The sequence below is a fragment of the Catharus ustulatus genome, chromosome 17 (genome assembly GCF_009819885.2).
Source record: "Catharus ustulatus isolate bCatUst1 chromosome 17, bCatUst1.pri.v2, whole genome shotgun sequence".
Lineage (NCBI taxonomy): Eukaryota > Metazoa > Chordata > Aves > Passeriformes > Turdidae > Catharus > Catharus ustulatus.
Window position 1 is genome coordinate 14,445,695 of NC_046237.1, and position 27,883 is coordinate 14,473,577.

Here is a 27,883-nt window from a genome sequence, read left to right on the forward strand (position 1 = left end):
GGAGCACCATGTGGCAACTGGTGCTCATGATTAGGGCTGGGATGTGGGATGATGACCGGGCAGTGCCAGTGCAGGGCTCTAAGCAGTCCATGTGAATCCCCTAGCGCAGGGCCGCCGCCAGCATACCGGGTCGCCGCAGCGAGCACGCAGCAGCGGGTCCCAGAGCGGACCCTGCCGCCCTGCGGGATGAGGTGGGCCCTGCGGGTGGACGGAGGCTCCTCTAGGCCGCGGCGCGGGAGCGGCCGCCACGCCGAGGGGCCCCGGGGGCGGTGACGTCACTGCGCGCCGGACCCCGGCCGATGGCGCCTGCGCGGTGGCGGTGCAGGATGGGGAGCCCGGCGGGCGCTCCCGCCAAGCGCGCGCGGTGCGAGGGACCCCGCGGCCCCGGCAGCGACCCGCGGCTGTGGGACACGGAGCGGCTCTGCCAGCACCTCTCCCGCTGCGGCGTGGGCGATCCCAGCCTGCTGCGCCGCTTCCGAGGTAGGGGGTCAGGGCAGGGGCTGGGACTGGGGCTGGGGCTGGGACTGGGGCCGGGGCCGGGGCCGGGGCCATGTGACCCCGCCGCTGGCGCTGACGCTTCTCTTGCTCCCGCAGAGAGCGGGTTCACCGGGAGGATGCTGCTGGACCTGCCGGCCTGCGCCCCCGAGCTCATCCGCTTCTGGTGAGCGCCGCCCGCGGGGAAAGGGAGGCCGAGGCCTGGGAGCTGCGGCTCCACATGCTCGTGGCCCGGCTCTAGGCCGCGGCCACCCCAGGCGCCTCGAGCGGAGCTGTGCGGGGGCGAACGCGAGGGAACGGGCTCAGTGGGGCTGGTCCCGGACCCTTGGAGCAGTTCCCGTTCCTTGCTGATCCCAGCACAACCACGGCGTGGACGTACGCTGCCCAGATAACCATGAGAAGCAAAAAACTCGATCCTTTAGAAGAGGTTTAATGAAATTCGCATGGGTGGCACAGTGAGCTTTGGAGTGTTGCTTGGAACACAAGGGGTTCTGACGGGAATTTACTTTTCTGCCTGAAGTTGCTGCTGCTCCAACTCCGGGAACAACAGCGGCCCCAACGTTTGACAGAGCGGGAGGTGCTGCTCAGGAGAAGCCGAGTCCCGTCTCCCTGGGAGAGATCCAGGGCATTGATAGGTCAGTCTTGCAGCAGCTGCTGAGGCTTGGCTCTCTAATGTGCCTACAGGAGCGTGGACTGCCGTGGAAAAAGAAGTGGTGTTGTGTTTCCCGGCGGAATAGGGGCCTGTGGGTGGGTGGCCGAGTCTTTGCTGCTGTGAGGCCTGAGCAGTCCGGAGCAGGCAGGTTGTAGTGGCCCCCTGCCACTAACACAGGGACACTGGATGCTGTTCTAAAGTGTGTAAAGGATTGTTCCCAGCAGTGAGGGAATGACTGGCCCCAAAACCCTTGTAATCTTTCTGGTGGTGAATATATTTTCTTGCTTTTCTGGAAGCGCAGAGAATATGAATCTGTTCTGCTGTTCTCTGTGTTGGAAAGACCCCCTTTGCCCATTCTGTGCCCCACTGGGGATCCTCTCTTGCTCCCCTCTACTGGGATGTGAGCCTACTTGCTCACCACATACTTCCTGGTGGTTTTTATTCTTGTAATGTCTTTTCTTTACTCCTTTGTTAACCTTGTTTATACTGTTTCCTTCAAATCTGTCTCAAACCCCACCTGCTGACTCCAGCTGTTTGCTGATTTTGTGGTTGGTGGCACTGAGGTAGGCTGGGGTGTGTAATCTGGCAGGTGCACACAAGTGCAGAGCTGTGCTTTCTGCCGGGGATTAGAGCACTTTGGTGTTGGCTCCTTGGCTGAAAACTGGTCAGAGCTCATGCTGTGCTGGGGGTGAAGGGCTCTTCCGCTATTTTATTGAGACATCTTCCTGCAAATGGGAGTGGGGAAGGGCGGGTGTCTGAGCATGAGTGATGGAAGAGAATAAAGGGCTGGTGTGACACAGAGGGACGAGGCAGAAGTACTGCGCTTTGCACAAGGTAGGACATGCTGGAGTAATTAAGGTATTTTTGATTTCTCTTTTTGTGGAAGAGCAGTTTAACTGCAGCTGTTTGAAGTGTGCAGATAGAAATGCTGTGATGTCATGGAAGGCAGCTGAAACCTTTGTTTATTGCTGAAGTACCAGGTAATTGCCTGACTGAAATGACAAGCTGGTGTCTAATTTTATTTAGGACTTGCCAGGAGGCTGGTTGCTTCTAGCATGGAAGGAGCATCAGGTGTCCAGGACACATTGGACATGTGCAGCTAATCTGGGGAGTCAGAGACTGTCTGTCAGTGCTGAACATGGGCAGCACGATGGGGTAGCCAGGAGTCCCTCAGTGTGAGATACAGGTGATGGGGGCACACAGCTGTGGAGAGCTCTCAGCTGATGTAGAGAGTAGATAGCAATGGGTTTACAAGCTTTTGGGTTTTCTTTGTATAAGATATTGTTAACTTTGTATAAGTTTCCTTCTGTGAGATCTGACATCTTGTTTCTATTAAGCTGAAACTGTAGGGAGGTGGATGAGAAATTGCTCAAGCATTCTGCTTTTTGTAAACATCTCTACTTTGCACTAAGAACAATTCTTTTGTGTCCACTGCATACTGTTCTGTAGTAACTTCAATAGTTTCTCTGTGACAGGCCACTAATGAATGTCTTTTATGTTCCCTGGGTTCCTGACGTTCAGAGGGGAGAGCTGTGGTGCCTGGAGGCAGCACAGTCGCTTTTCCAGGTGTTCTTATGTTGCTGGCAGTGGGTATTTCATGTGGTGTGCAGTGTGCTGAACACAGATGATGGGTGAGACTGTCTGGCTGAACCCTTTGGACACAGGAAAGGGATCTTCTCATCCTTGTGATGTGTGGCATGAAGGAGGGTGTGGACAAAGCAGGGAGGAGAGTGGATGAGGAAGTGCCAGTTGTCACCATTTACAAGCAATCAGCAGTAATGCTGCTTTGGCTGTTGGAGGAAATCTGCCCGCAGAGCCCTGGAAAACTACAGTCTCCTATGTTAACAGGATTTGTCTTGCTTAGGAAGGTCTGACCTTGTAGACTTCAGGTGGAAAATCCCCTGCAGCTGTTTTCTATCTGAAGGAAGGCAAAGAGCAGGGAGGGTAGGTGGGACATCTGGGCAATTCAGGCACACCTGGTTACACCAGGATCCAGCATGCACGGTCCAACCTTTTCCTGATTATCCTCCCCATCCCACCAGAGCAGCTAGCAACTGTGTGGGACTGAGTTCCCATAGGGGTTAATCCCTGCCCATCCTTCTTGGTGCCCAGTGCGGGGCACAAAGGGTTGTGATTATGACAGATCTGAACAGAGCATATTAAAATACGAATAGAATGGCCAGCAGCACTAGGGAAGTGATTCTTCCCCTGTGCTGGTTGGGCCACTGCTTGTGCCACACCTTGGGTGCTGTGTCCGGTTCTGGGCCCCTCGATTTAGGAAGGACGCTGGAGCGTGTCCAGAGAAGGGCAACAAGGTTGGTGAGAGGTCTGGAACTCAAGCCTTATGAGGAGTGGCTGAGGGAGCTGGGGTTGTTTGTCTTGGAGAAAAGGAGGCTCAGGGGTGACCTTATCACTCTCCACAACTCCCTGACAGGAGGGTGCAGCCAAGTGGAGTTGGTGTCTTCTCCTGAGCAACAAGTACAGGACAAGAGGACACGAGCTACATAAGGGTGAGTTTAGGCTAGATATTAGGAAAAAGTCCTTAACAAAAGGAGTGATTGGGCATTGTCATGGGCTGCCCAGGAGGGAAGCGATTAAAAAAAAGATTGGATGTCACCTAGTGCCGTGGTTTAGTTGATAAGGTGATAGGTTTGACTTGATGATCTCAAAGGTCTTTTCCAGCCTGGTTAATTCTTCAATTCTGTGTGAAAAATAAGTTGTTAGAGGCACTCATTATATTAGTTCAATAGTTGCTGGTCACAATGTTGATGTTTTTTTCTCTCAGAGTTGTATCATGGAACACATGCTGGTCTGGGCATCACCAAGGGTACTTTTTGTCTTAGAACTGTGGAATGGTTTGGGTTGGAACAGACCTTAAGGATCATTTCATTCAGACTCCTGCCATGGGCAGGAACACCTTCCACTATCCCAGGCTGCTCCAAGCCCCGTCCACCTGGCCTTGGACACTTCCAGGGATGGGGTGGCCATAGCTTCTCTGGGCAACCTGTGCCAGGGTCTCCCCACCCTCACAGGGAACAATTTTTTCCTAATACCCAATCTGACCTGCCCTCAGTCAGTTGGACTGAAGTGGATATACTAAGTTTGGTAGGCCACAAGCTCTGGCAAGCTGAGGCAGAACCCTAAATGGAGAAGCAAAAAAGTGTGCTTGTACTTTGTTTAAGATAAATCATTCAAGACCCTGTGTCCCTATGCTGATCTGTGCAGAGGGTCTGTGCAGAGCTCTGATTAAGTAATGTTACTTAGAAACACCAATCGTTGTTGTGCTGTTTTTAGCTATAGTTGAAAAGATATGTATTGATGTGTGAAATCAATGAATTGGCTTCATGCTTGCATCAAACAGGGGTCCTGTCTCTGTTGATCACTGTCATCTGCTCTTATAAAAAGTCCCTGAGGCCTCCCTGCAGACTTCCCTTCTCCAGGCTGAGCAGCCCTAGTTCTCTCAGCCTGTCTGCATAGGAGAGGTGCTCCAGCACTGCCTTGAGACAGTCTGAACAGCAGCTACAGCCCAAGAGCTCTCTGTTAGAGAAAGCAATACCAAGTGTTTGAGAGTAATACTGCTCACCAACAGTTCAAACGTCACATGCCTTTAATGTTTTAGGGATTGTGAATTATTAAAAGATTCAGATGAAGAAGGGTAGTGCTTCAAGCAGTACTTTTTCCTAGTAGTTGACACTTTATAGTCTTGTTTTCTGTTAAATTTTATGTTGAAAGGCTTATATCAAACCAATCTCAGTGGTTAACTGCTGGAGACAAGGTATTTTCTCATGATAGTGTTAGCTGTCATAGTGAGGTTGAAAACCATTTAGCTCAAGAGCAAGGCTTGCAGACAGAGTTAGTAAAAGTAGGTGTGATAGAGCATATTATCTCTCTCTCTCCTCAGACTTGTCCCGCCTGTGTTCTTAGACTGCTGTGGTTACAGCAGAGTATCTGCACTGGAAGTTTAGCTGTGTGTTGTGAAGGGGACTTTAATAATATATGAAAAATGTCAGCAAAATATCTTTGAAAAATAGAAGAATCTGTCTCAACAAAATTAGAACATGTTTTAAACTGCAGTGGTTTTGCTGTTGGAGTTGAAATTAATTAATGTAAAATTCAAGTAAATTTGACAAAATTAAATTTTTAATACGCAGCTGACTAACTGCAAGAGATTTTTATAAAAATGATTTGTTGTGACTCTGACATTTTAGTTTAAGGATGTTTTGCATCCTTAAAAAATGTCAGTTATTCAGATGCTGCATGTTGTCTTTCCCATAAGTTTAAAGGACTCTGGGTGTGGCTTACACAGTTTTTTGATCAGTATTGTGCTGGTTTTATTTCTCAGTTCTGTAAGTGGGAGAACCACTTACACTGCTCTACAGACATGTTCTGTAGCTGTTTGTTTCCTTCTATACTTGATTTTAGAAGGATAAATGCTTTCAATATTTTTCTGAAAAAGTTGCAGTCTTCTGTCAAGGAATATCAAAGTAATGTGAACTCGCTTAAGTAATTCCATATGTACTGCAAATTGTAAATGGAAGTGCATTGCAGACTTTGCTCTCAGTATCTCTTTTTCCTTCCTAGCTGCCCAGCTGAGCGACTGGAAGTGCTAGTGTGCCTGAGATAGCTACAACAGCAGCACATGGAGGTGATGAAGGTAACCCATGCTATGGGGACACCATGTCCAGATCCTGCCCCAAACCCTGCACAGGGCTCTGATAGCCCTCTCTGCCTCCCCATTCTTGGCTAGGTGCTGCCAGCTGGTGCCTTTCCTTTGCATAGCAGCAAACTCTGCACCCTTGGTAGTGGTAGTCTGTGAAAAACCACATTAACTGGAAGAAATACTAGAATCATTTGAGTGGGCGCTTGCAGGTTGTGAGGGACTAAATGAGCAGAAGAGCTATGTCTTGGTTTGAAAGACAGGTGTCTGCTAAGGAAAGCAAGAGCCTCTCTTGAAAATGGAAAAAATGTAAACCCCTTCCCTCCAAGTTATTATAATTTTGAAATTAAGGGGCTCTCAGGCAAAGATATGGGAATAGGAATAACAGTTCTTTACTAGGAAAAATGAAAATAAAATTACAGTAATACAAAACACTGACGGAGTCAGAGTACACAGCCTGACACCCCGTCAGTCAGTCAGGGTATTGGCAGCAGTCCCATTAAATGGTGGTTGCATCCTCCTGGAGTGACTGATGTGGTTCTGTTGAAGCAGTGATCCTGTAGAAGGGTACAGCTTTCCTCCAAAGGTCCACCAGTGATGTAGAAGGGTCTGGTTTTCCTTTGGAATCCAGTGGAACAAGGCTGCTCTGATGTTCCAAATCTCAGATTTTATTTAGGTAGGAAATTCTTGGCTCCTCCCCCTGGGTGGAGCATCTCCCAATGGGATGATGTAATTTTATCAGTCACGCAATGGGACTCGATGGCCATTAACAGAAGATATCTCCCTGGAGGAAGGGTGGGTCATGGAAGAGATAAAGAACACTGCCCCACGGCAGGAGCCTCCCTTGGAATGGAAAATGTAAACCCCTTCTCTCCAAATTATTGTGGTTTTGAAATTAAGGGGCTCTCAGGCAAAGAGATGGGAATAGGAGTAATAGTTCTTCAGTAGTAGGTATAATAAAGCAAACAAGCAACAACAACTACGAGCATTAACAACAAAACAGAACCACAAACCCAGTAACAGCTTTCTTGGCTGCAAGCATTTTTGCCTTTGGTGTTGTTTTCCTCTGAAGGTCCAGTGATGGTGCTGATGGGTCTGGTTTTCCTCTGGGAGTCCAGTGGAAAAAGGCTGCCTGTGGTGTTCCAAATCTCATATTATATCCAGGCAGGAAATGTTTGGCTCCTCCCTCTGGGTGGGGCATCTCCCAATGGGATGATGTAATTTTATCAGTCATGCAGTGGCACTCAAATGGCCCATTGACAGAAGGTATCCTGTGGAGGGAAGGTGGGTCATGAAAGAGATAAAGAACACTGCCCTACCTGGTTTTAACAGATGGTGATAGAATACATACTTCTGGTTACATCTTGGATTGCAACCTAAGACATTTATTTTATTAGTTTGTCCCCAGGCTGGGGTTCACAAACTCCTTCTTGCTTTCGCTGTTTCCTGTGTCCAGCTGTTTCTCCTGGTGGTATGTGTTGGTTTAACTGGAGCCAGGGCTGTCCACATTCTGTAGTAGTCTGCGTATCTGTTAGAGCCCTCCCAGCTCAGTCACCAAGGGGAGAGGGCACAGGAAAACCTTATTTGCCTCGGTATTTTATCAAGATATGTGTGTGATGGAATGGTCTTGCCTGCAGTTTGACAGCAAAGATTAAAGATTAAATGTATTTACCTTCTCTACTGAGTCCCTGTAGTTACTGAGATGTCTCCAAAAATACATGCTTATCAGGAAGTACTTCTTTCATATTTTAGTCATCTTGGGGGTTTGCATTTAGTTTTAAGAGAAAAAATAACAGTCATAATTTCCACTCAGCAAAATAGCATTTGATTTTACAAGCATGAACAGTAGCAGACCAAACGCTTTTATTGGATATCTCAGACATGCATTGTAGTATCCTACTTTAGTTGGAATAGCAGATTAATAAAGACAGTGGTTTTCACACATGTTAAGTTTTGGAATTGCACAGGTGGAGATAACATTTTTAGGCATTTTGACTTTACTACCCTTGCTATGTGAAATAGGCAGTTTTGTCTTTTTGGTGTCAAGCTTTAGTAGTTCTCCAAGATAAATTTGATTGCGTAGAGACGTTGAGGATTCCCTGGGCCTGAAAGTGTTCAAGGTCAGATTGAACAGGGCTTGGTGCAGCCTGGTCTAGTGGAAGGTGTCCCTGCCCATGGTAATATGTTGGAACAAGATGGTCTTTAAGGTCCCTTCCAACCCCAGCCATCCTATGATTCTTTGATAGATCTTCATATGGGATTGGCATGATATGTCTGTTTTACAGAAGATGGACAGTCTCTCCCACCAAATACCTGACCATTCTAGATATCCTTTACCTTGTTTCCTTTCAAAGTCTTTTTTAATTTTTTTTTTTTTTTTTGCTTCTGTAGGTTTTTAATGATCCTATTCATGGGCACATTAAATTTCATCCCCTGCTGATTCGGATCATTGACACCCCCCAATTCCAGCGCCTCCGGTACATCAAGCAGCTGGGTGGCACGTACTTTGTTTTTCCAGGAGCCTCTCACAACCGCTTTGAACACTCACTAGGGTAAGGTGGTGGTGCTGGCATACACATGTCTGGCATCTGGATATTCCTGAGTCTGGTTCTGCTGCTGTGGAGTGCCAGCCAAGGGATGTTGCTGTCTGAGTGTTGGTGAAAACTGCTGGGGGTGTGTTTCTGGTCTCAAATGTTCCTGGATATCCTGTGTGATTGTGGGCTGTTCCCTTGAACTTCTTTTAATCAAGACAGATAAAAAACCCTACAAGATGGATCAATATTAGATTTCCTTCCCCACCCTTTATTATTCTAAAAATAATGTTAACTAAAAACTGTCAGTTCTTTATAGTCCCCCAGTCAAAATACACGTTTTAAGGCGCAAACTTGGTAAGTGTACCAGGACTTCTCTTATGGTCTGCTGGACAGTTGTAATCCCCACACATCATCCAGCACAGCCAAAATCCATGTGGTCTGTAATGTTTGCCTTTGTAGGTAGATGTGCTTCGTGCAATCAGTGGCAGGTTGCCAGGCTGATAGCTGTAATTCCATTAAGCAGAAATATGATGTACGCAAGGATTCATAGCGTGTTGCCAGCTCCTTCATACTCCTCAGGGAAGCTGATGGATGACAAATTTGAGCTTGTTTTAAGGGTATATCTCAAGGGACAGTGAAATTAAGCTAGTAAGTGCTTTTTATTCAGGTGATCTGGCCAGCCTAAAGTTGCTTTTGTTGGTGCTGAAATATTGTGGAATAAATCTGGCTTACTTATAACAAGATTCAAAATGGCTGTTTGCAAAAGGGTCCGATGAATGACACAGCCTGGATTGATTGCATCTGCTTAACCAAAAAGACAAATGTGGTTGAATATAAACAAAGTTTCCACAACGGCAGTCTGAAAACGCCAGTTGTATCAGCAACTTTTCTTTTGAACAGTTCCATTGATCTATTGAGTTAAATTTAGGACAGTTGTTCTCCACTTGTATATAATTTCAAAGATTTCTACAGTGTTACAAATAGAAGAAGTGAGTTTTGTGTGCTTATTGGTCTAGTAAAAAGCCCCCATCATTGAAATTTGGGCTAACAAAACATACCACCTCATCATAGAAAGTCTTGTCTTGCTTTAAGCTTTTCTGAAAGGGGAACTGTTGAGACAAGTGGAAAAAAAGGCTTGTGCAGAGGTTGTAAACAGTTTACGGGAGTATGTGCCATATATTTACTCCTGCTGGTTTTGTGTCATGGGAACAGAAGGTCCCATTTAATTAAATCAAATCTCAAATCTAAAATGAATGGGGAAAAGAAGAGAAATAATTGTCATGAACTATTAATAAAGTGGCAGTTTGGAAAAAGTACCCAATGCTTTGGTGACTTGTGGACCTTTGCAGTTTGCCCTGACTGGAGTTCAAGGATTTGGTGTAAGCTGAGGTTCTTCACGATTCTCACTGTCACTGGTGCACTACTGTTCCCTTACACAGCTATTGTGGGGTTGTGTGTTATGAAATATTGCAGGATGCTGTAGAGTGTCTGTGTTTTGGGCATGCTATCCCATTTGGGCATGGTATCCCTTGTTTTTTGCTTTCAGAGGACTAAAACTCTACTACAGGAAGCAGTTGGTGATTCTCTGGCAGGTCAGGGTTTGGATATTCCTTGTATCCTACGTCTCAGACAAGGACTGTGACTTAATGGAGCAAAACATGATAGAGGAACTTCAATTTTTCTGCTTATCTTAAACCACTGCTATATTTCTTTCTTTTCCTCCTGTAACAGGGTTGGCCACCTTGCAGGATGTCTGGTTCGCTCACTGAAGGAGAGACAGCCAGACCTGGATATAACCCAGCGAGACATCCTCTGTGTAGAAATTGCTGGGCTTTGTCATGATTTAGGTAAGGAACACCTGAGATGGGTTGTTGCTCTTGGAAACCTAGCCATGATGAAAAGCTGACTGTGAGGTCAGAACATGTGAGCTGTTTTGGGCTGCTCAGTGCATGGGCCATATTCCAAGACAGGTTTTATCTGTTTTCTTTGGTCTGACAACTATGTCTCAGACTAAACTTGTGTAATGCTTGTATTTAAGGTCACGGGCCATTTTCACATATGTTTGATGGAAGATTTATTCCACGCACTCGTCCGGATTTGAAGTGGAAGGTAGGCCTTTCAGTATTAAAATAAAAATACAAACCTTGAATTTTAGAGGCAGAGTAAATAATCTTTAAAGAGTTCCAGCACTTGTGAGGCTATAGTGGTTATCTGGCCTTTCCTTGTTGCATCATTTTGATGGCTTAATGGAAAACCAGAATGTTGTTTCCTAATGCTGTGATGATATCCCTGTTAAGGCTGTACTGATCATTTTTGGCCAGCATTGTGCCTTAAAATGTGTATTGAGAGCTTTCTGCAGAATATATTTTACATTTGCAAAATGCCAACTGGGGGCTTCCTTTCCAGTATAATGTTTTAGTCCAAGGCCAAGATATTCAATAGCATTTAGAATTCAAACTTTCCAAAATTTTTTACAGAGTTTTAACTGTAAATGAAGTGCAACACAGTCCTTTCAGGCCTCTCTCTGCATGTAATGTCTTAGCAAAATCAGCTGAGTAAGCTGGTTAATCTTTCACACAGCAAAATTGATTATTTTGTCTTCTAGCATTGTAACTGCCTTGCTGCTGTTTGTCAACACACGGAATTAACAGCGCTCTGCTGTAAAGTGTCTTTCTGGACTCTGTAGACCGGATGATTTCCTGTTCTGATTAATGCAAAATAACTAGGAAAGTACCCAAGTGCTGCACTTCACACCAGCCTGCCCACGTGCCCTGCTAGGCAGTGCTGGTGACTTGGAGTAAAGCTGTGACACTGCAAGAAAGATACTTAAACTATGTAATATAATATTTGGATTTTTTTTTTTTTCACAGCATGAAACTGCTTCTGTTCAAATGTTTGAGTACTTGATCACTTCCAATAAACTAGAAGAAGTCATGAAGTCATATGGTCTTGTCCTGGAAGAAGATATGTTGTTCATCAAGGAACAAATAGGAGGGCCTATAGATGAAACTGCCTGTGTAGAATCGGTGAGTCAGTGTGCTGCTCCTGTCATTATCCCAAGAAATATCTTTATTTCGCTGAAAGGACAGATAGTTTTGGCTATATGTTTGGCTATAAAACAGATAGTTTTTCTGCTATATGTTACTTCTAGCTCCATGAAGTTCCAGGAATCATGTCACAATTGATGCTGGAGGAGTGTTGTGTTTATTTCTTACCGTGCTGGCAAATATGTTAATGTGCTTACAACTCCCTGAGAATCGTTACCGAAACGCCTCCAGATCAGAGGAAAGCTCTAGAAAGTTACTTGTATTTAGGGAACCTAATCCATCATTTACCTGCAGCCCTGGGTGGTCCCAGTTGACTGGAAATCAGCAAATGTGACTCCATGTACAAGGATCAGAAGGATGATCCAGGGAACTGCAGGGCTGTCAGCCTGACCTTGGTGCTAGGGAAGGTCATGGAGCAGATCATCCTGAGTGCCATCATGCAGCACATACTAGGGAGTCAGACCCAGCCAATCTGGGTTTAGGAAATGCTGGTTATGCTCAACTGAAGGACAGGAAGGCTCTACAGAGGCTTCTGGGCAGGTTGGATCAATGTGCCTAGGCCAGTTGTGTGAGGTTCCACAATGCCAGGTGCTGGGTCCTGCTGCTGGCTGAGACCAGGACAGCTGGAAAGCAGCTAGGCTGTTTGTTTTGGCAGTGGCTGAAAATGAGCCAGACAATGGGCAAGAGGCCAACGGCACATGGCCTTACCAGCCATAGCATGGCCAGCAGGACTAGGACAGTGACAGTGCCCCTGTGCTGGGCACTGCTGAGGCCACAACTCAAATTCTGGGTTCAGTTTTGGGCCCCTCACTTGAACAATGACACTGAGGTGCAATGGAGAAGGGCAGTAGAGCTGGGGAAGGGTCTGGAGCACAAGAATGATGAGGAGCAGCTGAGGGAGCTGGGGGAGGCTTGGCCTGGAATAAAGGAGGCCTCCCCCAGTCTGGATAACAAAACAGGCAGCAATGAGGCAGCGAGCGATCCAAGACTGGCCCAAGTGCCAGAGCCACAACAGCTTTGATGACAGCAGCAAAATACTTGGATTTATTGCAGGAGTAAACATAGAGGCAGGGATAAGACTTGAAGAAATTAGTTGCCTCAAGAGGCAAGCAAGAAGAGGTGGCAGTTGTTAATCATTGCAACTCTGTGAAAGACTGAAGTCCTTTCTCTTTGTTTTATGGTTTACAGCTTTTGTCATCTCTTCAATGACACTCATTCAGTTGCCACTGGAGTATAGAACTGGTAGCAGCTGAAGTCAGTAGGAGATCTGTCAAGGCAATCTGGTCCTAACCAGAATTTATATGTAGTCCCAAACAAGTAACCCACAAATGTTCACACTTGCCCATTATTTTCTACTGCAGGAGTGGGTGGCAATCCCATGGCAAATACAAGGGACTTGGCACGATGAAATTGAGTCTGAGATCCTGTAGGAAGGGGACATTCATTTACAAAATCCACAAACTGATTTTTATCCTGCTGGGCTCATTTGCACACGAATCTTGGTGCCTGCCACTAGCATTGATCTTGTGCCAGGATCTTTCCCTGTGTCTGGTTTGCCTTGTTTGGATTCTGTGCCTGTTTTCCAGCAGGATACCGGAAGAGGAGTGGCACACATGATAGATACATGGCAGCACCCTCCTGGTGTTAGGCAGCAGATTGCACTGGCAGGCTGTGCACTGTGGTGCAAGCCTCTGTCAGGACATGGACAGTGGGTGTTCAGGCACCAGACACAGTGTCCCAAGCATATCCCAGTAGCAGAGCTCTTTGTGATCATGGTATTTTTATCCATGATGTGCTTTCTTCCTGCTGCTTGCACGTGTTTCCATTGCTATTCACATCAGTTTTAGTATTTCTGTAGTGCAGGTAACATGAAAGCTGTGTTTGCGTACAATGTTTTCCACTTTCAGAATTTCAGGGCCACTTTATGGCATTTTTTTAGGTGAAGGATCTTCAAATTTTCAAGAAAATGTGCATCTTGTATCTTACTATTTTGTCATTCATTTCTTATTTACCTTATGGCTGAATTGTTCCTTGTGAGATAGGAGTTTAAGTAGCTGACTATTCAAACAGATTTTGCCTAACAAACATCTAAGTAAGTGTTTTTAAACTTTGTTCTATAAAGTTGTAGATTGCAGAAGATTGCAGGACAGTGACACGTTTGTGGATTTAATTCTCTGAGAATTAAATCATTCCAAAATCTCCCCTCTTTGTTGATATGGTTTTTTCCCTTTTTTTCTATTTTTTTTCTTTTTTTTTTCCAGTAGAGTAATGGGGCAATGAATACTTGTGTTCCATGGGTTTTGTTCTTCCTAAGATTCCAAGAAGATAGCTGCTTAGGACCTGTTCTGTATTTCTAATGCCTGATAGCTTCCGGAAGTTCCCTCCTTGTCTTTTTTTTCTTCACTACCTCAGTGTTGCATGTTTATCACAAGCAAAGTCACAGTGTATTCCCACTGTCTTTAAAAAGCTGTTTGACATTGTTGGTACTCTTTTAATTTCCTGTTGTTTCTCGTGTTTTTCTTCCTGGTTCTCATCAGTGGCCCTACCGTGGTCGACCAAAGGAGAAAAGTTTCCTCTATGAGATTGTAGCTAATAAAGAAAATGGCATTGACGTTGACAAGTGGGATTATTTTGCAAGGTACAAATCTTACATTTTATTGTGAATTCCTATTGACAAAATGCTACTGTATGTACAAAAATGATCATATTGTTAAACACACTGTGGAATATTTCTAGGGATTGCCATCACCTGGGAATCCCAAATAATTTTGACTATAAGCGCTTGCTTGTCTTCACTCGGGTCTGTGAAGTGGAAAACCAGAAGCACATCTGTATCCGTGACAAGGTGAGCAGGGTGTGCAGCCCAGGGTGGGTCAGAGCACCTCGAGGCACACAGGGGAGCTGCACCCCATGCCTGAGTCCTGGGGGTCCTGCCCCATGCTCCGTTAGCCCAAGAAGGAGAAAAGTAGTTGCTGCTCTGAAAGTTTTTCTCTGAAGCTACTGTTTGGGGGAGGGACAGAGCAAACCACTGTTTGAAAGGATTTGTGGCAGGTCCTGTCAGGGGAAACTCTATAGACCTGTCAGATCTGCAGGATCCTGCTCCAGGTCTGCTGGGCAGGAAGTGACTGTGGCTGTCAGATGAGGGATGAGGGATCCTCTTTGCTGCCAGGCTGCCTGGGGTCACTGTCGGCACTCAACTCTGCTACGGTGGCCTGAGCCAGTTCCAAAATTTTGAAATTGTGAATAATAATCATTCTACTTTATGCTGTAAATGGGAGGAGACAACTAATTTAATTAATTTATTGATTGTTTTAATTTTCCTAGTAAGACAGTGGCCAAAATAAATGTTGATAGAGGTTCTTTGTTTCAGGAAGTTGGAAATTTGTACGAGATGTTCCACACCCGGAATTGCCTGCACTGGAGAGCATACCAGCATAAGACTGGCAACATCATTGAAATAATGCAAGTATATTTTCATTTCCTTCCTTTTCAATTTATTTTTAAATTCTTGAAACAATCTATATCCATTTAGAATATTCAGAAAATCAGTAAGGTGTGACATAGAATAAAAACAACTTCTGATTCTTGTGAAAAGACTTAGAAGTGCTTAGAGTGTCATGGACACTGTAGTTAACAAAGAGAGAGGAGGACAAAAACATGCATATAAAATTAAATTTCTCATAAAATTTGATTTTCAAAGGAAAATTACTGAAGGCCTGAAGAAGCACAGGACCAGGGTGTGCTTAAACCATTTAAATTGCTGACAGCTGAAGTCAAATCTGTATCTTCAAGTTAGAGACCACTTAGCTCAAACTGCTTGGTTACTAGAGCAAGGTTACTAACAGAGTATAGTTATGAATGGCCTAAGACCTGGCTTTGTGTTTATGTAATGCAAGATTTGTTCAGGACCAATTCAGCTGGCTATCTGCTGTTTTGCCTCTCTTGTTGATCTCTACAGATTTTTACCTATAACATTATTCTTTTTACTTTTCTTGAGAATCAGAAATACTTGTATCCCCAAATATTTTTTCCTTAGAGTATTGTCTGCTGGGTAACTGTCTGTTTGGTAACAAGGAATGTTAAAGATTACACAGTACAAGAGTGATTTGGATTGCTTTCATTTCATAAACTTCAGCTCCTGATTTAGGGATCCTCTCAAACTTGGACTAAAAAAGCTTAGGTTTGACAGTACCTACATATGACGAGTAAAACATATTGTTTTAATTTAGAAGAACCCAGTTCTTGGTTTCGTATAGTTATAGTAGTCTTTCCAAAAGAGTGTCCAAGCTGGAAATGACAGCAAGGTACATGGAAATCTGGAAGAGCTTCATCTTTAGAACATAATGTTTTCCCATCTGAAAATACTACGTCTGTGGTGCTTTCCCTTTGCAATGCTTTGTGCCCTGTCAGCTAACTTAGGAAACAAGGAGTCTGTGAAAGGGTATGGTCATCTACGAAGAAACCTTGCTGCAGCTGAGGGACCATGTCATTGTTTTGCAGGATTCTGCATATGTCTCAACAGTGCTAAACACAGTCTGAAGCAGAACAAAGTGAATTTGCTCATTCATCTAAATATTATGTTCTGTTCTGAACTTGTCTTCAGTAAATCTCTGTTGGAATGTTCTGTGACAGCACTGAGACAAGATATTGCATTGATCAGTACTGTGTGCTGGGGATAGTTTCATCTGTTGCCTTCTGTTTATAACATACTAATTTGTTTCATTTTGCCTGTTGACCAGTGAGGTGTTTCAAAATGATACTATCCTAAAGTCGTACTTTTGTCTCAAACTAGGATAACAGAAGCCTTTCAAAAAGCAGACAAATTTTGGGACAAAGAAGTCTCTGGAGGAAAAAAGTATTGGATTTCTACAGCAATGGAAGACATGGAAGCCTACACTAAACTAACTGGTATGAGGTCTCAGAATTATTTTTTTTTTTAAGTAAAAGAGCATGAGTATCTGTTAAAACGCTGTTTTTACTGCTTTTGTGCACAGAAGGTGGGGCAGGCCTTGGCTTTGGGGCTTGTGCTCTCAAATCTTGCTGGGAAAGCAAGACCTTCTAGTTTAAATCACTTTTATGTTGAGAAACAGAGAAAGCAGCACCAACTTTATGTTCCACATATGTTCAGATTCAACAGTGTTAGAAGGTCCTGCCTGTGCCCTGAGTTTGTTGCATTTGTCACAAGTGGGATGTAAGTGAGCTCTAACTGGTACTACAGGTGGCTGTCACGTGAAGTACTGGATGTGTGTTGTGGTGTGAAGCTATTCCCAACGCAGGTTCCAAACAGCTCTTGTGGGATCTCAGGATTGCTGCTGCCCTGTTTGCCTGCTTCTCATAGTGTGTGCTGTGGGGCCCCAGTGTTCCCCTGGTTGTGTTCAGAGCTGCACTGTGGGCCAGGCAGCCCTCATGCTCCAAGGCTCTGTGGTTGGCTCTGTGCGTGCAGGGCAGGGGTGCTGCAGGTCCTGCTCAGGGCTACTCCTGATTACTGGCAGCACCTGTCAGCTACAGCTCACCAGGACTTCCAAGCCAACACTCCTGACTTTCCACCACCAAGCCTTAACTGGCCCCACAGAGGGACTATAGAACTTCTATCTTTGGCCTACGGGTGAAGTGACAGGGCATGAGGGCACTGTTGCAGAGAATCCTTCGTCATGCTAAAGGCTTTCTGCTGGCAGTCCTTCATATGCCACAGCCATCTGCAGCCTGACCACACACTGCTGCTGAGCTGAGGAGCTGTGTGTCCCCTCTGTCATTTTGTGCCTCTGCTCAGAGCAGGACAAGAGGGGCTGGCTTTGAGGGGCAGTAGTTGTTGAGGAAGGTGAAGTGCATGGCTGAGCAATGGAAGGATAGGAAGAAAGGAAAGAACTGAGGTGAAGTTGTTTCTGGGCTAGGCCTGTTCTGGGGGCTGGCTGGCCTGGCGGGTCCTGCTGCATCTACCTGCTTACCTGTGGTACCTGGTGAGGAGCACAGCTCAGGGCAAGGACAGCAGGGCTGTGCCCAGCTTCTCACAGTCTACCACAGCAAGGAGCTGCTTGCTGGGACCATCTGTTCAGCAAGGAGGGCTGAACAGCAGGGAAAGTGATGTGAGGAATGTAGTAGCATCAGATGTACAGTGAAGCATGAAGGATGAGTATATTTTTCTCTTAAACCTTCTTCTTGCCTCTAGTGCTGTGGAGGGTAGAATTTTTCCTTTTTTTTTTTCTTTTACTCAGGGAATTTTCTCCCATTTGTTGCCTAAGAGATGGGAATGAACTGTAGTTAAGACAGACAAAAGAGGTAGCCGAGGAGGAGGGGAAAGGGTGGATTTACTACCGTCTCTGGGCTGGGGATCTCTCTGAGTTTTTGTGCACTGGGACTGGGCTCAGCCCCTAACTCACTCTCTTGCCTTCGGGATCAGAGGTGAGAGGGGCAGCCTGCTTCTGTGGGGAGAATTTGCTGCCACCGTGGAGTTCTGTCCTGCACTGCTTTCTGCTTGCCAGAGAAGGGGATCTGGCCCCCTCCCCCTTCCCAGAGGGAGTATCTCTGTTGGCAGCTGCTGTGGGAGCCCTCCTTCCTCTGCCCAGCTCCCCTGCTTTCTACTGCTGCTTTCTGAGACTGCTGCGGCCTTTTTTGCTACACTTTATCTGGACACTGGCCTACTGGGTTACCCCGCAGCTCCTGGCACTGCTCCAGAGTCTTTGCTACACTTTGTTTGCCATCCGGGGTCTGCCCGCATCTGCCGTTCCAGCTGCTGCTCCGAGGTTTCCTGCTGCAGTCCATTTCACCATCCCGAGGGGCACAGGGACTGGCTGCTTGCTGTGAGTTCCCACAGGCAGCCCCTTCTCCATCCCTCCCGCCAGCCCGCCCGCCATTCCTGTGTGGAGAGAGGCGGCTGAGCCCGCGCCACAGCGCCCCCTGCAGCCACGGGGGAATCATCGCAGCTGCCTTGCCTGGCCGGGAGCCAGCAGCGCCCCTGCTGGCTGTGCCTGGAACTGCACTGCAGGGGAAGGTGCCCACGGCCAGGACGCGGCTGGGACTGGGGCTCTGCCTCTGCTCGGGGCTGTGTTTGTTTGCCTTGGTACACACGCACACAGGGAAACAACTGCTGCTCCTTCTCCAATAGCTTTACCTGAAAGCCTCCTCACTTCAAAGTTAGAATAATTTGAAGGGAAGGGGATCATACTTTCCATTCCAAGGGAGGTTCACACCTTCTTTGGCAGAGACCTGTTCTTTAAACAGGACAAGTGCTTGCAACCTGAGGCTTGTTTCAGCAGTCCCTGGTGAGTGATGTTTCTGTGAAATTGTTTAGTTATAGACCTCTACAAATGATGAACCTCTGGGAAGTTCTGCAGCAGATGGTTCCCTGGCCTTCTTCCGTGGTGGATGAAGAACCAGGGTTGTTTTTTAATGTGTTGCCTCCTGATTTGGCAGCAAATCCTAGTTCTAGTAAACGCTGAGACAGCAAAGCCTTCCTTGTCATTGCTGCTTTTACACAGGGAAGATGTCCATGGGCTGCCTGTTTCCCCTGCATTATCTGTTCATTGTCTGAAGAGACCTGATCTGTGGTTCCTCGTGGAGAAGTTCCTGGCTTTGGTTGACCTTGTCCATTAAACTAGTTTAAGGTGTTTTGGTACATGGCTCATAGGTTGTTCTGGAGCATGCTGGGAGCTCCTCAGCCTAGTTGCAGCTCTGGGTGGGCTCATACAGGGCTGTGCTTGCAGCATGTGTTGAAGCTGCCCACGTGTTCCCGTCCCAGATGTTCCTGGTGCAGATCAGGCCAGCAACATCCTGGCAACAGCAGTCTCGAGGACAGGAGTCTAAGCAGTCCCTAGTCTCTAGGAGTTTCTGCTCTGAAGCCACATCCAAAGAAACCTCTGTCTTGCTCTGACTGATGGTGGTAGTCTCACTGCCTGTGTCACTGTCACGTGGAGACAGGAAGGGAGATTTTGATGCTGGCAAAGTCTCAGAAAACCTGAAGGCTTGATGACCATTTTTTATGGTTTTTTTACAGGGTAGAGTACCCATGTCCTGAGCTAGTTAGTGGTGGGGTTCAGGATAGTCTGCTAAACAAGACTGGCTAAATAAGAAGAGAAAGTAACTTCTAGTGAAATAACAAAGTATGTTGCCAGGGTGAGAATTGAGATAGTTTTTCTACCAACAACCATTGTGAATCTAATAATGATTAAGATAATATTGTGACTTCTCATTGTTAGACTTAGTTCCACCATTCCCTGAAAGTGTCTTTCCTGAACCAGCAGTTTTTCTGATTGTGTTAACCTTTGGTCCTGTTTGTTCATTTTACTGTGGCACTGGATTTTTAGTAACAAAAATCAATGTAACTTTGGCAGACTCTATCTACCTGGAAATTCTACACTCAAGTAGTCAAGACCTGGAGGAGGCACGAGAAATTTTGCGTAGAGTAGAACGACGTGAATTATACAAGTTTTTAGGAGAGACTCGACATAAATCAAAGAAGGAAATTGTAAAGGTAATGTCCTTTTGTGGAAGGTTCTGAATTCTGTACCCATAAAAATGTTTTTGAAGTTGCTGACCATCCATTTATATCTACCTCCATGTGGGCTTTGTTTAGTTGGAAGGTTTGGGGGTTTTTTGGTTTTTTGTTCGAAAAATAGAGTCAAAAGTTTTCTTCCTGTCTTTAAGTAGCTGAGCCATGAAACATAAGAAATGGGGAAAGTTTTATCTACAGAGAGTCTGAAGAATGGCAACAGGTGAAAATTCAGAAGCTGATTATTACAGACGTATTTTCAGGAAAAACTTTGCTGAAAAATACAAAATTTGATAAAAGACTCTTACAGTCCAGTGATTGAGAAGGTTATTACATCATTTGATGTTCATGAAAATTTCAAAATATAATGAATACATTTGCTTTGAACTGTAATTTGTGTGCTTTGCTTTGAGAGTATCTAGCAAACTGAATAATAACTGGTGAATTTCTTGGTGTTAAATTCTATACTAAGCATGAACATGCATATACTTTTTCCAGTCTTTTTCGTGAGTGCTTTTCAAAGCAAATAGCAGTTTAATTCCTGTTGTCTTATTTCAAGTACTGTGTTGTCAAATCATCAGTTACTTATCCCCAGACTTCAGCCATAATGGTGAAAATTTTCTGTGCCTGATTTCCAGAAGTGGATGTCAGTATCTAGAAAGCCTTCATAAAAATAATTCAGCTCTTTAAAAGAATAAGGTTAGACAAGGAGTACTAGATGTAGCTGTTCATCTTTTTGTTTGAAGAGAAGGTTTGCTTGTGTTCTTTGTCTAAGAAAAAAGTGTTAAGAGACTCTGTATTACAAAAGCTGGAGGAAATAGGTAAAAGCAAATATTAAATGGTTATACATGGATTGTCAAGCTTCTTGCCCTTCTGAGGAGAAGGTTAGGCTAGGTGGCCCAACAAATAAGGAGGCAGGTGTGAGGGCAAGTGTTATGAGTTCCACCTTTAAACAGTTCCTTTTAGAAACTTAGTTAATGAAAGGAAAAGCTGTCATTTTGAAAGTCCAACCAGAGGCATTGAATCTTGGGCTATCCAGGGCATTATTTTGAAGGGAGACTGGATTGCTGCTGGTGCTATAATTATATCCAGCCAGTGCTTTGCAGCCCGGGGTGCACAGCTGAGGGTTGAGGGAGGATGTTTCCTCCTGTGGTGCCTGTGGCAGGAATGCCAGAGGCTCAGCCTCCTCCCAACCCTGGAGGGGAACATTGGCTGCACAAGACAGAGCTGCTTCTACTCTACTCCTTCACACACCACACAAGGTTATGTTTAGAATCACAGCATGATTTGGCTTGGAAAGGACCTTTAAAGGCCATCCAGTCCAACCTCCTGCCATGGACAGGGACAGCTTCCACTAGACCAGGTTGCTCCAACCCCATGCAATTCTGTGATCCTCAAGCTGGCCAGAGCCACAGGAAAATCCCAAACAGCTTCAGTGTTCTTAAATTTAGGCTGAGTTTCCAGTTAATGCAAATCAAAGAGATAATTTCAAAACAATGCATGCAAAGATTGGAAGTTAAAATGTGTACGTTCTGATATGGAGTAGAAATAGTTGCAAACAGGCTGCTTCAAGCCAGTTCCCTCCTGGCAAGGTTTTCCTCCAAGCTTGCTCTCAGTGTAAATAAACCTTTGTTTGGTTTCTTGAGTCACTGCAAACCACACACATGCCTCAGCTTGGCAATGTGTGCGATTTTCTACTCGTCAGTCTCCCCATCTCTGCAATGAACAAATCAGCAGCAAAAATAACTCAAAACCAACCCAACTGCTCCTAGCTGAATTCCTTGCCTCCTGGGCAGTTTCCTGATTGCTCTGGGCTGCACTCCCATGAGTCTCAGTTGCTCCCAGGGAAATCTTGCTGCTTCAGATCTTGTATCTTCCCCAGAACAGAGCAGCCCTGAATAAAGGCCACAGCCTTTGAATGAGGACTCAAACATTTCAGTGGACAACTGTTCTCCATCTCACCATGCTCCTCTGCTTTTTGTTAGCCTAAGCGTCAGCAGGGAATATTCCCTTGGGGCCAAAACCAAACAAAACCCCTTTGTGGGTTTCAGCTTTTGTGGAGTACTTTAGCAGAGTACAGTAATTTCACGATTACAAGCCGTACCATTTTGACTAAAATTTTGGTCCGAACCCGAAGAGCGGCTTATAATCAGGTGCAGTTAATATGTTGATGAGGTTCAGAAATTTACTAACCTGGAAATACGAGCCCGCACAGCCCTGAGCCAATCCGAGCCCTCACGGCCGCGGCGGGGGAAAAGTGGGACCGATCCGAGCTGGCCCGGCCCCTGCAGGGGAAAGGCGGGACTGATCCAAGCTCGCCTGGCTCCGGCACAGAGGGGAGGCAGGACCCAATCTGAGCTCGCACGGCCCCTGCAGGGGGAAAAGCAGGGCCGAGCCGAGCCTGCATGGCCCCGATCCGAGCCAGTAAACCTCGCGATCCCGCGATTCTGTTACTAATCGGCAACTTTGTGAAAGTTGCATGCGGATCCTTGCTGCGAATGAAAGTGTGGCTTACAATTCTGTGCGGCTTATTTATGGAGGAAAAACGAAATGTTGCCGACACCCCGGAAGTGCGGCTTATAATCGGTGCAGCTTGTAATCGTGAAATTACTGTACTTTTTGTGGGATGTTTTCTGTGGTTGTCTGTCTCTTGTGTTATTTTCTGTTTTACTGCATAGATATAAAAGCTTTGTTAGATGATAAGATCCTGCAACCCTTCATTAAACAAGTTCAGTGAAAATGTCTAATATTCAGCTTTGGGGAACTTAATTGCAGCACATTTGTATTGGTAAAACCGTTGGTTGAGGGTACTTATTTTCTGCTTTCATGCTTCAGCTCTCTGGATGGCACACTCCTTCTCTCCCCCTGCCTCATCGTCAGGTGTAAAACTCCTCCACAGACTGGTGGATTTTGGATCTTCTCAATTGCCTAAGCCTAGTTTGTTTCTAAAAATTAGGTTTTGTACTAATGGCTATGGTGTACAGTAAGTCAAACAACCAGATTGCTGCAGGAGTCTTGTCAAGCTGTGAGGAATTGAAAGCTTTAGTTAAAAAACATACTGTGTCATGTGTCCTAGACCTGAGAGTACATAAAAGTAATCTGAGTTAATATTTTGGTTTGGTTTCTTTCAGAGTGATATCCTGCCAGAAAGCATTGCAAATTCCAAGCCGAAGAAGGACCCTCCAGATGTGGAGCTAAAGGCTGAGAATTTCATAATTGATGTAAACACCTCTCAGAGCGGGTTCAAGTAAAAACTTCTGTATCGCAGAGGGCCCCGTGTACCCTGGAGAAGGAACAAACCCACAGGGTGTCTGTAGCTGGAGGCCTGGTTCTCTTTGGGGATCTGAGGGCAACAAGCTTCCCATGGGAGGTTTGCTGTGGTGGGAGGGTATGGGGCAACCTCATTGGGCTGTCATCTGTACAGTGCTCCTGGTGACAAGTGAGCTCTCCTGTCACTGTCCTCACTCCAGCAAGGAGCAGTGAGAAACCCATGGGGTTTGGTATATGGGTGTCAATGACAGCAGCCTGGGGACTGCTAGATTGGTCAGGAAGGCAGGAAACCTGCAGGGCCAGTGGGAAGAAAAGAGGCACAGTGACCTCCAGGCTCCTGGTATTGCATACCTGGTGCCTAGTAGGCACTTTGGGGTTTGTCTGCTGCACAAAGCACCGGCTGCCACCACAGATAGCAGTGTTGGCAGGGAGGGAGCCTGAGACAGAGGAGGGAGCTGGGGCAGTCTGCAGGTACCACACAGCTTAATCCCTGTTGTCAGTTCATTCTGGGAAGTGCACCCTTGCACTGAAGGTTCATTCCACTGGGCAAGACTGTAGCAGTTCACTGAGCTTTAAAAAATTAGCCTAGGCTTTTCCCATCCCACAAACTGAAATTGTGGGGAAATGGATCCCTGCCGACCACAGAAATGTTGGTGTGCCAGGCCGATGTAAATAATGTTGTCTAAACCTCACATTTATAATTGTAAGCTCTGCTGCAGCCTGTGTGGGTTGTGTGTTTTGGGGAGGCCTAGGCTGGCAAGGGACTGGTCCACTTCCAGTGCTGGAAACTGGAATGTTTCAGAGCACAACTGGGAGCTGGCCACTGTAAATATGAATATCCACCTGGCAGCATGAGAGCAAGAGGGGATCGAAGAAACTATGCAAAATACAAATACCAGATTGTTTTTTCTAAGTAATAATTTGTTAATTACTGTTTCATTTGGTGACTGTAATTTTCAGGAGTGGAGTGTGTGTGGCCTTTTGTATATATTGTGAGAAAACTAAAGACAAATATTAACAAATGCTATTTGCTTTGTTTTACATGCAAGGTTGTCAACATGGACTATGGAATGAAGGAACAGAATCCAATTGATAAGGTTCACTTCTATTGCAAGGCTGATCCTTCCAAGGCAGTCAAAATCACTAAAGAACAGGTAGGTTTTTACTTTCCTTCTGAAAAGCATTTTCACCACCTGTGATGGAAGTGATCGCAGTCCTGTGTGGTTGTTTGTGCAGGATTTGTGGAGAGGTGGTGGGATCCATGCCCTGCAGGTGTTCAGTGTGTGTTGTATGACAGTCTAGAACCCTCATGGCCTTTGCATATGCACAGTTTTCAATTGGAATACACTGTAAGTTGAAATATCACAATTGCTTTGGATAAAACTCATGGATTGTAGTGGGGCTTCTTACTGCTTTCCTTTTGTATTCCAAGAAATACTAAAGCTTTTTTCTGTTTTATTTCAAAGGTTTCAAGCCTTTTACCCATAATATTTATGGAGCAAGTTGTCCGGGTGTATTACAAAAGTCAGGATCCAAATATTATTTCAGCTGCAAAACAGTACTTTGTTCAGTGGTGTATGCAGAATGATTTCACCAAACCACAGGTAATCAAGTCACTTGTCATATTTCTTGTTTAGAGCTCATGATCTTCATACATAAGCTTGCTTTTTCATTAAAAAGTTTGGCATTCAGGCCTTGCCTTTGTGGTAGAGGCACTCACTCACCCTGGTTTTATCATGGCTCCCATCTGGGTGGGCTTTGGTTTCACCTGAAAGTACCATAGGATCATAGAATCATGGGATGGTTTGGGTTGGAAGGGGACCTTGAAGGTCACCTTGTTCCAACCCCCTGCCATGAGCAGATACACCTTCCACTAGACCAGGCTGGGGAAAGAGCTGCATCCTCAAACACGAGAGGCCACCGAGGAGATGGATATTCCTAGATAGGGATGCTACATGGAAAACTGTGTAAGGCCTGTTCTTAGGTCATTCTTCTGGCATCTGTCTTTTAGATCAGTTAATTTTAGAAGGGCTTTTTACAAATGGATCAAGCAGCAGCTCTCCTTGGTTGTAGAGTGTGGTTGTGTTCTGTTAGCACATTGTTGAGGTTCAGGCACATCCACCCTGCAGGCCCTGCCGTGCTGCAGAGCACATCAATGTGCATCTCACCTGATTCCTGAGCTTAGGCAGCTGATTGTCTGTGTTGGCAATGCCTGAGCACAGATTAATGTCTGTATCTGACTGGGATGAACCTCACTGCCTCAGCTGCTGTACCAACCTGGCTTGTTTCAGACAGTGCAAGACACCTCCCAGCACAAAGGGTAGGTTGATTGCAGCAGTGTTAATGAGATACTGTGGTGAAGTCAGAGAAAACACAATGATTCTGTTTGCAGACCAGTGCCAGGATACAACCAGTTGACCTTCCAGATTTTCTGATAATAATTTAGGAAGAACTGGACTGCCAATGGTGATACCATCTCAGGCAGGGCACTTTTGTCTCTCCACCACCCATTGCAGCAGTTTCCACTCTTGGGATGCACAGTCACCAGTATTTATTGATTTACAGAGATTCTGGGACCTTGGATTGATTTTTTTCCTGTTAAACCTGAGAGTGAGCTGCCTTTCCTTTCAGAATGGAAAGCAAAAGTGAAATAATGTTTCCTGAATTTTAATACTAGGATGGTGATGTTGTTGCTCCTCATCTAATTGCAATGGAGAAGGCCTGGAATAACATGACATCATGAACACAGGATAGCCTCAGAACCAGCTGGAAACAAAGGCTTTCTTTTGATGAGTAACAGATTTCTTTTTGGCACTATTCAGTCTGCTTCCTCAGAAGATGAGTAAATTTGAGCATCAACTCTTCTAAAAGCTGGTTGGATGGACTGGAAGAATTCACATAACAATGCAGAATGCATTTTACAATACAGAATGTTTTCATGTAGATACTTAAAGTGCATGTTCCAGATGGACTTCTAAAAAGCAACATATTACAACAGAGTAAACTCAGTTCTCATTTACTTTTGAATGTATTGGCACTGTGTAGCAAGAGCAACTTTAAAAATTGCAATTCTTTGTTATTACAAGATTTTACTACTCCGTCCAGTCCTGATCTCTTCCTTAGCTGTGCTATTGCCTGACTTAGCAGAAAAAATCCTAACCCAGGTTTGATGGGGTTTTTGGAAGAGTTGGGGTTTTTTTAGTCTGAGAAAGAGAGGGATAAGTATGCTTCTGAAAATACAGTGGGGTAAAGAAGAAATTACCAAGGGTGGCATCTTCAAAATTAGAAAAATTAATTTCATAAAAACAAAAAATAAAAGGAAGGGAGAGAGGAATCTTTTGGCAATCAAAGATTACTTTTCTGCTGTTCAAAGATCTGGTGCAGGCCTCTTGCTACAAGTGACCATAATTTTTATTGAAGTAACAATGCATTGCAGTGCCATGCAACTTTTTATTATCTTATTATGTATTTTTGATACATGGAATGTTATCTTTTTTTACTCTCTGTCCTGCAGAGACTGCTCAAAAGGCCTGTGGTGTGAGTGGTTGCAGGAAGGCTGAGCTGCCCAGGTGTTTGTCAGGGCTCAGGTGTGCAGAGAGGGCAGTGCCAGCAGGGTTCTGCCCTGCTCTGCCCATCCTGCACCAGGTGCACCTTGGCTCTGCTTTACACTGTGCTGGGCAGATAGGCTCATCAGGAGTCCCTCCATTTTTGTAGCCCTGCCCTGTTCGTGATCTCGTGGCCATCCCTGGGTCATTTTTCTGGCTCTTGTAGATCTGTGAGGGTTCTTACAGTGTTCCTCTACTGGCAGTGCTGGTGTGAGTGTTCTGAATGTTTGTGTTGTTGAACAAGTGACCGAGGAAGACCATTTTCCTTCCTACCTTTTACTCAAGTCTAAGAGGAAGGCTGCTGTCATTAAATAAAACCTCAAAGCTTGAAAAAGTCTGACCATGAAACAAAAAATATCAAGTAAAAGGTTCAGTAATACTCAGGAATTGGAGCAATCTGTGGCCTTTATATCCAGAATGGGGAGAGGGATGTTGGACATCTGGTCAGGCAGTCAGGTGTGAGTGGCCAGGGTAGTCCTGAAAAATAACCCAGTGGGAAGGTGCTGTGAGAGAGTCCTGAACCTCATGTCTCCTTTGCCCTTTTTATCCTGGGAACTGATGCTGTTAGACAGAGGGAGGGAAAATGGGTATCCATGTACTTCTGCTGCTTATGTTTCTGTGCTCATGTGTCTGAAGATGTAACCTCTGGTGTTCCTGTCCAACAGTATTTCAGGTGAAGGTTAGAAGGGCTTGTGACCTCTTTAAAAGCTTTTAAAAAACTTACTGTTCCTCAAGAAACAATATGTTAGAGCAAAGGCATTTAAGATCAAGATCTTAATCTGTCTGCAGAAGATCAAGTATCGTTTTGATATAATTTTGTTCTTGTTGATTTGATTTGTTTTTAATTTGTTACTAACTGTGCACTTTATACTTGGGAAAGATCTTTTGCTTATGTTAAACCAAAAGTTTATACTTAATGTTAAGTTCTAAGGTAATTTCTTTTCTCAACATGTTCATCTGAGCCTCTCTGAAGAATAAAATTTTAAACAATGATTTTACTATTCTTTTAAAGAATTTTAGAGCGTGGACTTTACTAAAAATGGTCTTACTGCGCCATTCCAAACAGCCAATGTGAGGTATTCCTACCTGCTGTCTGTGGCAGAGCTTCCCTCTGGAAGAGTTCTTGGTTCACATCTCC

At 45.1% G+C, this 27,883-nt stretch overlaps 1 protein-coding gene across 6 annotated transcripts; it reads left to right on the plus strand.

Moving 5' to 3' along the window:
• The first annotated feature begins 359 nt into the window (after nt 1-359).
• On the plus strand, nt 360-27,738 carry SAMHD1 (SAM and HD domain containing deoxynucleoside triphosphate triphosphohydrolase 1). Of its 6 annotated transcripts, XM_033074917.2 has the most exons (18): nt 360-480; nt 595-661; nt 1,016-1,130; nt 3,582-3,657; nt 5,729-5,801; nt 8,196-8,356; nt 10,070-10,185; nt 10,377-10,447; nt 11,209-11,364; nt 13,923-14,023; nt 14,122-14,230; nt 14,756-14,847; nt 16,178-16,293; nt 19,713-19,852; nt 23,002-23,091; nt 24,190-24,294; nt 24,607-24,744; nt 25,818-27,738. In XM_033074917.2, the coding sequence occupies exons 5-18, from the start codon at nt 5,787-5,789 to the stop codon at nt 25,881-25,883; spliced, it is 1,476 nt and encodes a 491-aa protein (XP_032930808.1). In that variant the 5' UTR covers nt 360-480; nt 595-661; nt 1,016-1,130; nt 3,582-3,657; nt 5,729-5,786; the 3' UTR covers nt 25,884-27,738. The 6 variants fall into 6 exon arrangements, with proteins under 6 accessions (XP_032930808.1, XP_032930807.1, XP_032930811.1 ...); XM_033074916.2 differs by lacking the exon at nt 3,582-3,657; XM_033074920.2 differs by lacking the exon at nt 1,016-1,130.
• Nucleotides 27,739-27,883: the final 145 nt, after the last annotated feature.